The 12,866-nt window shown below is 38.4% G+C and overlaps 1 protein-coding gene across 8 annotated transcripts in view; it reads right to left on the bottom strand.

Annotated features, from left to right (window-relative positions):
• Positions 1 to 8,934, bottom strand: part of LOC105387428 (low-density lipoprotein receptor) — a 187,210-nt gene extending 178,276 nt beyond the window's left edge. For 3 of the 8 annotated variants that reach the window (XM_038113150.2, XM_038113144.2, XM_038113147.2), the window contains exon 1: positions 8,459 to 8,928. In XM_038113150.2, coding sequence (XP_037969078.2) covers positions 8,459 to 8,594 — 136 coding nt within the window. In that variant the 5' untranslated portion in view covers positions 8,595 to 8,928. Of the gene's footprint in view, positions 1 to 8,458 lie in introns of all 8 variants that reach the window. The other 5 variants (XR_005254238.2, XM_038113146.2, XM_038113151.2 and 2 more) reach the window with 4 other exon arrangements.
• Between the last annotated feature and the right edge of the window lie 3,932 nt (positions 8,935 to 12,866).

Below are 12,866 nucleotides of genomic sequence, written 5' to 3'. Positions count from 1 at the left end.
GAGCGCCGCTGCGCAAGCCACGACTCCATCTCGTTGTATTAAACAATCCGATTGCACGACAGCTCTCGTTCGTTCGTTTTTCATCAGTATAGACTTTAAGAGTAACCCTCCAGAGCCTAGCTATACAAAGCGATCGAAAATGATCCTAGTGCTTATCGATAAGCGGAACGAAGCGCGGTCGATTTAAATCCAGAGCTGGATAAACGCGCATCAGCAGCGAGGGTCCCGTGTTTGAATACAAATGGAGCATTTATCCCACTGAGCCAATTTGTATGTTAATGCTGGGTCCGTTTAACTATTCCTCGTTAGTTGCTCATTTTCGGAACATCTGCGTTATCAGGTATTGTTTCAGGTTCTCCGCTTCGTTACGTTTTGGGCGATATTGGTTCTATTGGGTCTTTGCTCCAGTTGAATTTGCAAAGTTATGATATAAATTATACGAAAATTTATAAGATAGATGCAGATTACGAAGACTTTAATAATGAAATCCATTGAAAAAATTACAGCATGCATGCTTACGTCTATAATCCTAAAGGGGTAGTCAGAGATGACTCGCAAGCGAACCAACCGCCTTTCGCTGGACACTTGCAATCACGTGATACACACGTGACTTCATATCATCATATCACTTGCAATCACACATAGGTCGCGATCCGTATAGCCGTTTACGAATGAGTACAAATACAGCATATACCATCAAAACTTCTCGTTAGAGAAGTACTTATGTTCCTTGATCAAGATAAACAACCTACTTTGTCAAACTAACCATGTAACATAATTCGAGCGGCAACTATAGAAACAATCACGTGTAAGTACAATCACACATGAGCACGCCATTACTCACATTTCCAGGATTGTTGAACCCGACAATGGGACCGAAGCGCCTCGAGCTCTCCTCCAATTGAATCATAATTGAGCACATGCGGAGAGAAATTTACTACGAGTTAGCTTTAATATAGCTATGCCCAACTCCACGGAAACTTCATTAACAAGAACTTGGGAAGTTGGCCGTGCCAACCAGTGCAATAGTGATCATAGCGCCAACGGCCTAAATGGCCGAAGAAACAGTTGAATAATGGTGCAAGTGGAACCGATTATAAAGTTTTGTAATAGAAAGTAATGTCAGTTGATGTACCTACCTGATTCGCTGTCAAACAAAGCAGTCATTCAGAGCCGCGAGCACAGGATTCGATACTATTTTCGAATCTACACAAATATATGGAAAAAACAAATGCCACTTTTGGAACTAACAAATTTGCCATATATTTTAACAGTGACAGTTGACGAGGCTCAGATGTTGTACGTTTATCTCCTCTTATTATACAGAAACGAAAAGGAAAGTTGAGTTAATAAATCTTGATACTTATATTAAATTCTGTCAACATACCTAAGGAAGATGTCATAAAAATAATGTGCGCAAAATGTTATGTAACTCTTCTTTTTCCGGAACAAAAACAAACATAGAAATTTTAATACGGTAACGGTAACATATGAGGCACCGCTGAATTTATGTCATCGCGTATGGTGTTTCATAATTGGAAATGTGAATGCAAAAAGATTATACAAATGGAACGCGGTCGGTCACTCCAATATCCGGAGCACTCGCAATTAAAACACGCTGGGGTCCAATTGTCTGTCAACGGCAAAAGAAGCTTATGTTCATCAAAATAACACATGCGAATTCCGCACTTAAGGTAAACAATTCAAAACTCACATTTGCTTGTAACTCAGCAACGGGACCACCCTCTCTCATAGGACACACATCCACATGCATGAGATAGTTGAAATGGTAAGGATTAATGAATGACTATAAAGGTCGAACGATATCGAGGTCACAGAATCGAACTTGGTGATGGGCCTAATTGACCGTGTATCGTATGGCATCTAGAACAGTATCAGAACAATATCGGAAAATGGATTGATGAGCAAATTGAAACCGAACAAGTGAATGGTAAAATTCGACAGGATATCGAAAAGCGAATTCAGAAATGATGAATTGTGGCTTTTGTCGTTATTCAGTGATTCATCAAAAGGGAAAATGGTTATTCTAAATGTGTAGCTTTAAGATTTTTTATGCCGTGATACATCAAGCTTCCAGTCAATACATACCTACTTAAGTAAATATTTCAATGATCAACAAAAAAAATATTTTTGTTTTCGAGGATTTTGTGCGGTAATTGGTATCCAGAATCACAAAGTTTCCCATAAATCAAAACTACTTCGCAACTATAATAAACAGAACGCAACCAAAATTACGGATATTACACTTCATTCCCTGTAGTTATTCGAAGCAAAACGTTATTACCGAGTCGCTAGAATAACCAATTTGCGAACCCTCATCTCGCGTCACCTCAGTAATGGATGGCAGAGCTCACTACTGCCATGATATTAGACGCAACTTCCAGAGAAAAAAATACGTCTGCTACTTGCACTGACAAAGAATTAAGCATTTGTTGTCGGAATAGTTAGGTACGTTTTCTAAATAGAGGTTACAGAGCCTAACCCTTATCTAATCTGCAGTCCCTCCATCTGTTCAGCTACAGCTGCTGTCTCACAAATGGTGGCCCAATTCCTGCAATGTCCGGACGTCCGTTTTCTTTTTGTTCGTTTTAGTGAAATTGCGAGCTGTTTTTCGGCACTATGCTTGGATTACATTGGGCGTTTCAATTTGTTGAAATGTGTTGTCGCTGTGTGTTTGTTAAACAAATTAAGTTTTTAGAAATCTTTTCTGGTATTACAGTCCTTTGTTATTTAATTAGATATGTAAAACTTTTAAAAACTGCCTCACTTCTCCTGTAATAAATTTGAATGTGTAACTACAATAGGTAATATAAATCAGTCAAAAAATTATTCACAGACCTAAAACCTAAATTGAACAAGTCCAAAAAGCCATTTCTCTTTTTGTCTGTAAAAAATAGAATAGATCAATTATTGACAAATGAACAAGTAACAAAGGCCGTAACTGCGGTCGCACTAATAAAACGGGGGTGAATAAATGAATAAGTGCAATTCGTTTTTCATTTTTCACAAAATGGCGCCTTCTGAGGCACAAAGCGCGTTTAATAGCCATCACAATGGAACTGTGCTCTTTCATCAGTGCGACTTTTATGGACGACGCGTCAGCTGCGGGACGCCGAAATTGAGACAAAGTTATACGTAGGTGGACCCTCACCAGTGGCCATAATAGTGCCGGTACCTGGCCTCATCTATTCTATATCAATTGGTGACTTACCGTTATCTTCAAGGTGATTAATGCAATAATCTTTATAATACTCGTAGATTACATTTATCGGTTTAGATTGCGAATTTTGCGTTGATTTAGTTTTTATACGACTTTTTTTTGATACATGACTATGTCAAAAATTCTCCTAATAAAATTACGATGTAAATTGGTTGAGATAATAATGGATTTAATTTTACTTGGGCAATTTTAATAAATTTACTGCATACTTAACTTTTATCCCTTTGAAAAATTACAAAAAAAAATAATTCAATCATAACAATCATAATGGACCAGTCTGGATAGTCAATGAACCTTAGACGGCAGTTGACTATCCTAGAGCGGATGCCAGTAAACTGATACATAAAATATTGGCTCCCCGCCATGAGCCGGCATGCATTCAACCACATCTATTGAACTTTGCACTGATTCAGGAAAATATATTATGGCATCTCCAATCACTTTCAGATATAGTATTCGTGTTTGTACTCGTTGTATCTATTTTTGGATCTTGGCAGCGAATGTCTTCTGTTTACCGCGCACGTATAAACACGCAAATAATATAAAGGGCACGTATAAATAAAAAAACCTTTTACGTGCGTTACTCGAGCCGCCTTTTACGGGTAGTATATCGGTTTCTTTGTAGATAAGTATACGTAGGTATACTTTTAAGTAAATTATACGGATAGCTTTTAGCTTCATACTAAAATCGTGTATTTATCCCAATAAGAGCTGTAAATATAATATCCATATCCATTTTATTTATAATGTTCAAAATATATAAGTTTCGACTTGGTTGTCATTGCATAAGAGGAACAAACGGAGATAATCTTACCGTATAAAACTTTTGAATCGTAAAAAAGCAATCAAACTCCCCATTCCAAGAGACCAGTTAGCAACCTTCGGTTTCTTGGAACCACCTCGCAAGCGTTGTTTTGGTTCCTGTATTTATTTCGATTTAGACATAAATTCATTAAGTATTTATAAGGATTATTTCTCGGAAGTGGGTTCCGCTCATCTCGCATAATCTTTATTGACCAAAACTCATTTCGCATAACTCGTATGGTCTAAACTTTTTTGGCCGAACCATCACTTTGCCAAGACTTATGTGGCATAGGGCTCGTTTCGTCTAAAACTCTTTAGGCACAATCTTTAAACACCTAAGTTTCGTTTGCTCAAATTTTTGTTCGTCTATACCTATGTATAATCTTGTTTCTCCTAATATTATCTTAATAAATAATATATTAAGTATGTAGTAAATGTACTTACAAATTGTGGTATTTTTCTCCTACATCCCGAAAATCACGATATTGTATGATCAAAAAATCGAAAGTTAACGACCAATATAATTATACAAACCCCATGAGATCGAAACCTAAAAATAGGTGCGACGACGAGCAAAGCGAGGAGGAGCGTGTTAGGTGCACATGTTCATCAAAACCAAAGCGGAGCGCAGCGAAGCGGAGCGGAGCGTTTTCCAAACAGAGGAAACAATACAAGGCACCAGTTTGCGCTATGTAGGGAGACGCTCCGTCAAAGTTAAAGCCAAACGAATATTATTACTTTGTATAAACCTATGCCATAGCATTATTAGGCTATTCAAGATTTGGCCATACCATTATTAGGCTAAACAATGTTATGCGAAATAACTTTTTACTAAACGAGATTTATGCCATACGATTTTCGGCGTAACGAGACTTTGACCAAACGTTACTATGCAATACGAGATTAGGCAAATAAATCTTATGCCAAAAAAGGTAGAACCCTCGGAAGTTTTTGAAGTCTCTTATAAGACCTAAAAGCAGGGGCGTATTTACCCTAGGGCTAAAAGGGCTACAGCCCGGGGCGGCAGGCGGGGAAGGGCGGCCCAGGGGCGGCCGGGAGGCCGCCCTTGGGCTTTAGGTTGGAGGATTTAAAAAGTACAGAACAATATTTTACGACGTAAGCCTAGAACGGCCCTGAGCCATCTTTCCACATGTTGATTTCATGTCTTAAGAAATTCGATTTAAAGTATGAAAGCCGACCTTTGTTCTTTTCTGAACCGGTGGAAGTCTATTTTTTTACCACCTCGGTAATTTTGAAGGAAATGTAAAGAAAAATAATTGCCACCCCACAAAATTATTTCTAAACGTTCTAAAATGTACTCATTATCTTTGCAAATCTATCACCACGTCCACAATGATCTTATACATGTAGGTCGCTAGGTACTCTACACTTCGTCTTTTTTCGTGTCAGTGAACATGCGAATTTTTAAATTTGTCTAGACCAAAAAGAAGCTACTTTGATAGCATTCTGGTTGGCCTGGAGTAAGTCTTCCCGAGTGCAGGTGGATGGGCACAGGGGACAGGAGAGTAAATGCTCCATAGTCTGGGGGGCGGTACCACAGTCGCATAGGTTGGTACCAACGGTATAGCCCCACTTGCAGGGATTGTCCTTGCAGCAGCCTACCAGCAGATCCTGGGGCTGCTTTTCCTCCCAGAGCTTTAGCCTTGCGATTTGTGGGTTTTCATCCGTTTAGGACACCTCAATATTTTTGGAAACGCTTTGCGTCTCTTAAGGCGGGAAGGTGTGGCAGTATGTGAGTAAAGTGGATGTCTGGAGTCGCATTCTTGTTTGGCCTTCTCAACAGAACATGCCACTTTTCGCCAAATTCGGCAGCTGAGAAGCAAAGTGCTAGGCTACTTGTTCGTAGAACTTGCGGAGAGGTGCCCCAGCCGGTAGACGTAAGCCGTCGCAGAAGGTTGTTTCGGGAGCTGACTTCCTTCTTGGTCTTTTGGCAGTGGGTTTTGTACGTGAGGGATCTATCCAGAGTCACTCCGAGGTATTTTGGTGACGAGCAGTGCTGGATTTTTAAAGTATGAAAGCCGGCCTTTGTTCTTTTTTGAACCGGTGGAGTAGTAATTTTTTCCGCCTTGGTACTTTTTTAAGGAAATTTAAAGAAAAAATAATTATAAACATCAAAAAACCCGACTGCACGCTAAAAAGATCAAAACAAGACCCAATGTTAATGGAAAGTATCGCAGGCGGGGACCAGCAGAGGGTTCACCATTTAGCTGAATGTTACTTAGCGGCATTGCGTGGCGGTCAAGTTGGTCCCCGCCTGCGATACTTTCCATTAACATTGGGTCTTGTTTTGATCTTTTTAGCGTGCAGTCGGGTTTTTTGTTTGTTTATAATTATATTTTTTTATTTGTAACTTTTTTAGTTGTTTTTATTTTATGAAATTTTACGTCAGTAGTCGGGTTTTAGGTCATGAACATTTTTTATTTCAATAATTTTGTTGTTAGTATTTAAATACCTACAATATGCACATTTTAGTAATGTGCAAATCAAGCCCTTTCATTTGATACCCCACACGACATAGTTGGAAAAATATTATTTTTTCGATCATCACGTAATGTCCTCTAGAGGGCGCTATGTACATTTTAATGTAACGTCATATAGCCTATAACCATCGCGCCATCAATTCGCTTCTAACGATTCAATTCAAAAATTCAAAATTGTTTATTTACGTAAACCAAAAATACATCAAAATCTATCAAGCCGTTTAGGCTACAGGAGGGAACAAAGAAACAGATAAACATACATACCTACATACAATCGAAAAACATTACCCTCCTCCTTCGGCAGTCGGGTAAAAAATTGATTCTCTCTGTCGCCCTGCACCAGTTTATTTCTAAACGTTCTAAAATGTACCTACTCGTCTATCCAGAAAAATCTTTTTTTTTCGGCAGATACAAGGTGGGCCAAAAGAAATCATCCGATGTTGTTTTGCTCTCATTTTAGGAAAATGAAAAATTTCTATTCTGTTTTTTGATCATGTTTATTTGAAACTTTACAATTTTATTGGTAAAGTCTAGTAAATTATATCGGCCAAATGGTCGCCGCCATTTGTACAAATAAGAGCAACTTCCAATAGGGAGATTACTTTTGGCCCACCATGTATCATTATCTATCCAAATCTATCACCACAATGTTCTTATACATATGTAGGCCGGTAGGTACTCTACACAGACTGCTCTTTTTGTTTTCTTTCATTCCTTGATGGGGCGGAAAACTACAGGAGCCCAGGGCGCGCAATCTTTAAATACGCCCCTGCCTAAAAGAATGTGCTTGCATAGGTGCACCGCGACCTTTTAAGGATTATGCCACATGACATGATACAGAGGCTAATGACGTAAATGAGACGTGAGCTAGCTTGTAATAGTGATACTGGAAACTCAAGTTTAGCAATAACAACCGCGACAGCGTCCTTGGTGGCATTTAACGCCACATATTACTCATTAATATCCATACCTACTACTCAAATCTTTGTACATTTAAACTTTTGCCTATAGGTAGGTATCATTGAAAGACGTAAACATAATATTTTGAATATGTATTTTGGCCTTGCAGCTGTTGATTCAGTTGCAATTCTGTAAATATCGCCATTTTGGCAAAGCAATAGAAATTCTATGTTTACACAATTATAATATAATGTTCAATAAACTTCACACGTAAATAATATGAACAGAAAATAGAAACCATTTACATAAATTGAGACAAATCCTGTAGATGAATTAGGTAAAACTGCATTTTAGTGTTGAAATTCATTAGTTGAAACTTTGTTCGGCGCTCGGTTGTCTAATTAGAACAAACCTGTGGAGTTAATTCTAACTACTGCAAGTCTTCCACCAAACTGTTTTAGGAATAAGCAATTATTGGATTAAAGCCACATTTAAAAGCAAAATATTATGTCAAGAAATATACCTAAACTACAATGTTACAATAATTGTTATAGTTTCTCAGGTTATTGATTTAGATGGCGTGATGTTCTCCACGTTATCTAATCAACTTGCGATCGCAAGATACAACAATATGATAATTTACTAGGTTTCTGTGAACCATGGATGTAAACAGGTTATAAAGGTAAATTATACAGCGATATAATATGCATCAACGCATAGATCAATTAAACACCGTACTGTCTAGCTACTTCACCATATTTATAAACAAATAATGATACCTGTGTTATTCGCCAAGTAAAAGGTAATACAACAGTGTTAAGGTTACTGGTATCGCCATCATTGTAATGTAAATAACGTTGTCAACGTGTAGAAAAATAGGAAGTTTAAAACAGTATGTTCATTATATTTTTAGATAGCTCTAACGTAGGTTACTACTATTGTAATTAAGAAGGTTTTTGAGACAATATAAAAAATAAGCAAATAAAAATGTTGTTTATCACTTGATACTTACTCCCTGAGGCTTTTCCAGTGCTGTTTGAGGCAGACACTCCAAATGTATTAACATTCAGAGCACACAATAATATAAACCACCACATCTTGGCACAATATTTGGGGGCTGTCGTTTGACAGCCCACCAAAAGAAACATTCGTTCCTTGAAAACTTTCGATTTTGTCAAATATTCACTAATAACTGGCACTTTGAGGGCAGACACTGCTGCTGTTGGTGTTGGGGCACTGTCAAATCACTGTGTTGGCTGTTTGTTATCGATGTTATCACTGTTATGTCAATAATAATAAGGCTGGAGGACGAAAATACGTTTTGAGGTTATTTTTACGTGAGCTCTCGGTACGTGAGCGAGTGAATGCGACGGCAGAACGCGCGGAGTGTTTTGTCGCGCGGCGCAGGTGCGCGGGGTGCGGCGGCGCTCGCTAGATGGCGCTGGCGGCGGCGCGTGACGTCCCGGAGTTTCGCGACCGATCCGCGGCGCTGCGCTGCAGGATCTAGCTACAGATTTTTCGAACGCATCGCGTCAACGTCACAGGGTTAGGGCGCGCTTCATTGAGGAGGGATTTTCTTAGCGGGAAAAAATACTTCGAGTTTACTGATGATGGATGCAGATTTATTTCAAATACTTACATAAAGTCATTTTAAATAAGTATAACAATCTACACGTCCACGTATCTATGTACACATTCTTATCGAAAACCTAATTAAATACTTATTGTTGTTTTCTAAATATTTTTTTTGCCTACAAAAACTAAAGTTATCAGTTCCGTAAATTAAAATTTAATATTTACACAAATAAATTTAATAAAGTTCCTGCAAGAAATTCAAGGCCCTTATATATCAAGGAGTATATTATACAATTCCTAGTACGTACGGTGTCTTATGAGCGCACCCTTGCTTCAAGATCTGATTGCGCGCGCACTACGCGGGGTGGCTGTGAGACGGCGGGGGGCGTGGCCCCGGCAGCCACGCACGACCCACACTACGCAGCCAGATAAGATAACAGCGTGTAACCCGACCAAATACAGAAGTGCCACCGTGCCTCCATGCCGACCTGCTGAAAGAAAACCGCATTTTTCAGTGTTGTTTTTGAATGTTGGAACGCTGATGTTAAGGTTGCGCTGTGAAAGTCATGGTCTTTCCGGTAGTATTTGTTGTATTTGTCTAAAATACAATGCGAAACCTAGTTGTAGTTTGTCTTCTTGATAATAGGTACTTACAGTGATAAGCGGAATACCTACTTTTTATTAAACTAATGACAAATGAATAGGTCTGTACATTTTCCCGCTCTCATCTCAACAAAAGTTACTTACTTATAGGTAGGTATTTATTATAAGTTTCAGGAGTCTGTAAGTTGTAGGTATATTTTTAATTTATAATACTTACATTGCATAATCGCATAACAACATAGGCATTTATTTTATCGATGATCCGACAGAAATATATACAAAGATTGACAATGGCTTCAAACAGCATCCCGAATCCCGATGTAGTTTGTTTATAAAATCATAAACCACATGGATCACGTTGAGCTCAGATTCCTATTCATGATGTGAACATAAACAAAGATACTCGACATCTGTGGGACTGGGGGGTCACTCTACATAAACATATGACGAAAAACGAAGTTTCAGAACGTTACCGCGCGAGCCACGACTCATCCTCGTTGTATTAAACGTGCGGTTGGCACGACAGCTCTCGTTCGTTCGCTTTTCGTCAGTATAGAGTGACCCTCCTGCGGCTGTGGACCAGAGGCTGTAAAACTGGTGTGTGGATTGAATATCGATGCCTTTGTCGGAAAGAACGACCATAAAAAATATAGCACAACAATAATATAACAATGTTAGTGCCCATTACAAGCTTGACAGTCAGAGAAAAAAAAAATGGAATAACTAGTGTACTTATTTCATAAAAAATATTTGATATAAGTTTATGAATACTTACATAATGTAATAGTCTACACAGTACTTTAACAACTACTATTGTAATCTCTCTTTACATTCAGATTTGACTAAACTCCATAAATTTCTGTATAGTTTGAATTTAAGTGAAAGGAGTGACTCCTTTTAAATTTCATAAACGTTTGACATCGAGTTACCTACATCCTAATGCTAACTAATATTATAAATGCGAAAGTAACTGTGTCTGTCTGTCTGTCTGTCTGTCTGTCTGTCTGTCTGTCTGTCTGTTACCTTTTCACGCCAAAACTACTGAACGGATTTGAATGAAATTTGGTATACATATGGTCTAGACCCTGGGAAAGAACATAGGCTACTTTTTATCCCGGAATTCCCACGGGAAAACTTTTTAAGGCGAAGCGAAGCGCGCGGGAACAGCTAGTAAAACATAGAACAACGCGGACTCGGGTGTACCCTCGGGAAGCGTCATAGCGATCTTTCTTGTTATAGTGCCACAATCTTATCTGTTCCGGTGGTCAAAATGTGCAACAACGAGACGTCATTGTCAAACGTCATTTCATACTCTGTGCGTTATTTGAGTTGTCAATTTCTGCGAATAAGCTGACGCTACGTTATTTAATTTGTTTTGTGATTTTCTGGGTGAAATACTGCCAAAAACGCTGTAATGTGATGCAAGAAAAGTAGTACTATATATATTGGCTTTATGCAGGAAGAATAACGTATTCAGGCGCCTTTAATTCCGTTTGAAAAATTGGAAGAACGAGTTGCAGCGGCTACAGGTTAGTGTTGCCAAATATGACGAATAATTTTACCCAATTATACTCCATGTAATTTTATGAAATATTTTCCCGAGAGGCCCGTGCCCCAGCAGTGGGGACGGGATGGGTCGTGGTACTCGTGATGAAAAGTATATAATCTTTATTTTTCTTTGGTTACAGGTGTGAGGACGTGACATGATACTTTAAATCTTAGGCAATATACCAAGAAGAATTTTGCGCACCTGCAGCGATTTTAGACGAAATAATGATGATTTATGACATGTCATTGTTTTCCCAACTTATCAAGAGTTGGCTGAAAGAAATTGCTTTTTAGCAATTAGCCTTTGGAAGGAGACCCGTGCCCCAGCAGTGGGGACGTGATGGGTCGAGATGATGATGATGAATTAGCCTTTGCACACTGTCTGAATTTCTTTTAATTGTATGCTTTTGTTTCTTGTTACTTTAGAAAATGTAAAATAAAGTGTTCAAAAATAATACTAAATTAATAGTTTTTTTAAGTCTATCTATCTCGTTATTCTCACGACCCACATATATTACCTATACCATTGTAATCTAGATTTAATCTCCTATATCAGAAGCAGAACATAATCAGAACTAATTTTATTTCTGTTCGCCGTGGACAAATTTTCCATACAACAAATGTCGTTTGATATATTATATCCACTTTCATTTACTATCGACCCTATATTTTGATTTATCTATACTTATGAATGTATTAAATTTTGCCTATTTCTGGTTTAAAATAATTATAACAATAGGTAATAGCAGAAATGCATTGTCGTTTAAACCAGAAATAGGCAAAATTTAATCGATGGCATCACTGGATTCCATGACAGCGACGTCGCCACCGGAACAGATAAGATTGTGGCACTATACAAAAAAGTCTGCCAATTTTTGCGGGTGGAAATTTTACCGTTTACCATGATTATGTCTCATGGGACATATCATTATGAGTTTTAATTCAGAGCAATAAGGGTTACCTGAAGTGACATTTAATAATGAACACAGTGTCTTCATTTTTCTTGCCAATGGATGTAAAAATTATCGATAAGTGTTATCGATGAATTCGAGAACATGGGTTAGAAAAACTAATTTCAAATTAATTAGGTATAGTTAAATTTAATAAGGAATGATTAATGAACGAAGTCACCTGCTTTTAGCTGTACATTTATACTCACGTGATAGGTCGCGAGCCGTATCGCCGTTTTTGAATGAGTACAATGCACTGAAGTTGTCGAGTAAGTGGGCAACCCGACGGTCAGATGCTTTCAAGCCGCCCCTTCGGGCGGCCTCTGACTAGGCTTAACGACTGCTGCCGAAGCAGCAACCGGGACCCAACGGCTTAACGTCCCATTCCGAAGCACGGAAGCGTCCAGAAAAGAACCATTTGAAATCGGTAACTCATGCTGTACCTACCAATGGCTGACCGTGTCAGTTGTTGCTTAACCTCAGTGATCAGTTACGATTACTGAAGCCAATTCGACTACGGACGCCTCTCAACTATGACCTTTTTTGTCGATTAATACATATCTACATACCGGTACATCACTATTGCATTTTTTTCACATTGGTTGCTATGAAACAGCTAATAACAATAAACCATGACCAAATCTGTGATCAAATCCGGAATCCGGATATTCTATGAATTGAAGCTGTCATTTTAGTATGTAAACAAATCATTTTCTATGAAACGAACGCTTTGCCAACTAGATT

The sequence above is a fragment of the Plutella xylostella genome, chromosome 5, assembly GCF_932276165.1.
Source record: "Plutella xylostella chromosome 5, ilPluXylo3.1, whole genome shotgun sequence".
NCBI lineage: Eukaryota > Metazoa > Arthropoda > Insecta > Lepidoptera > Plutellidae > Plutella > Plutella xylostella.
Note: the sequence above shows the minus strand (reverse complement) of the source record. Positions and strands in the feature narration are given on the sequence as shown.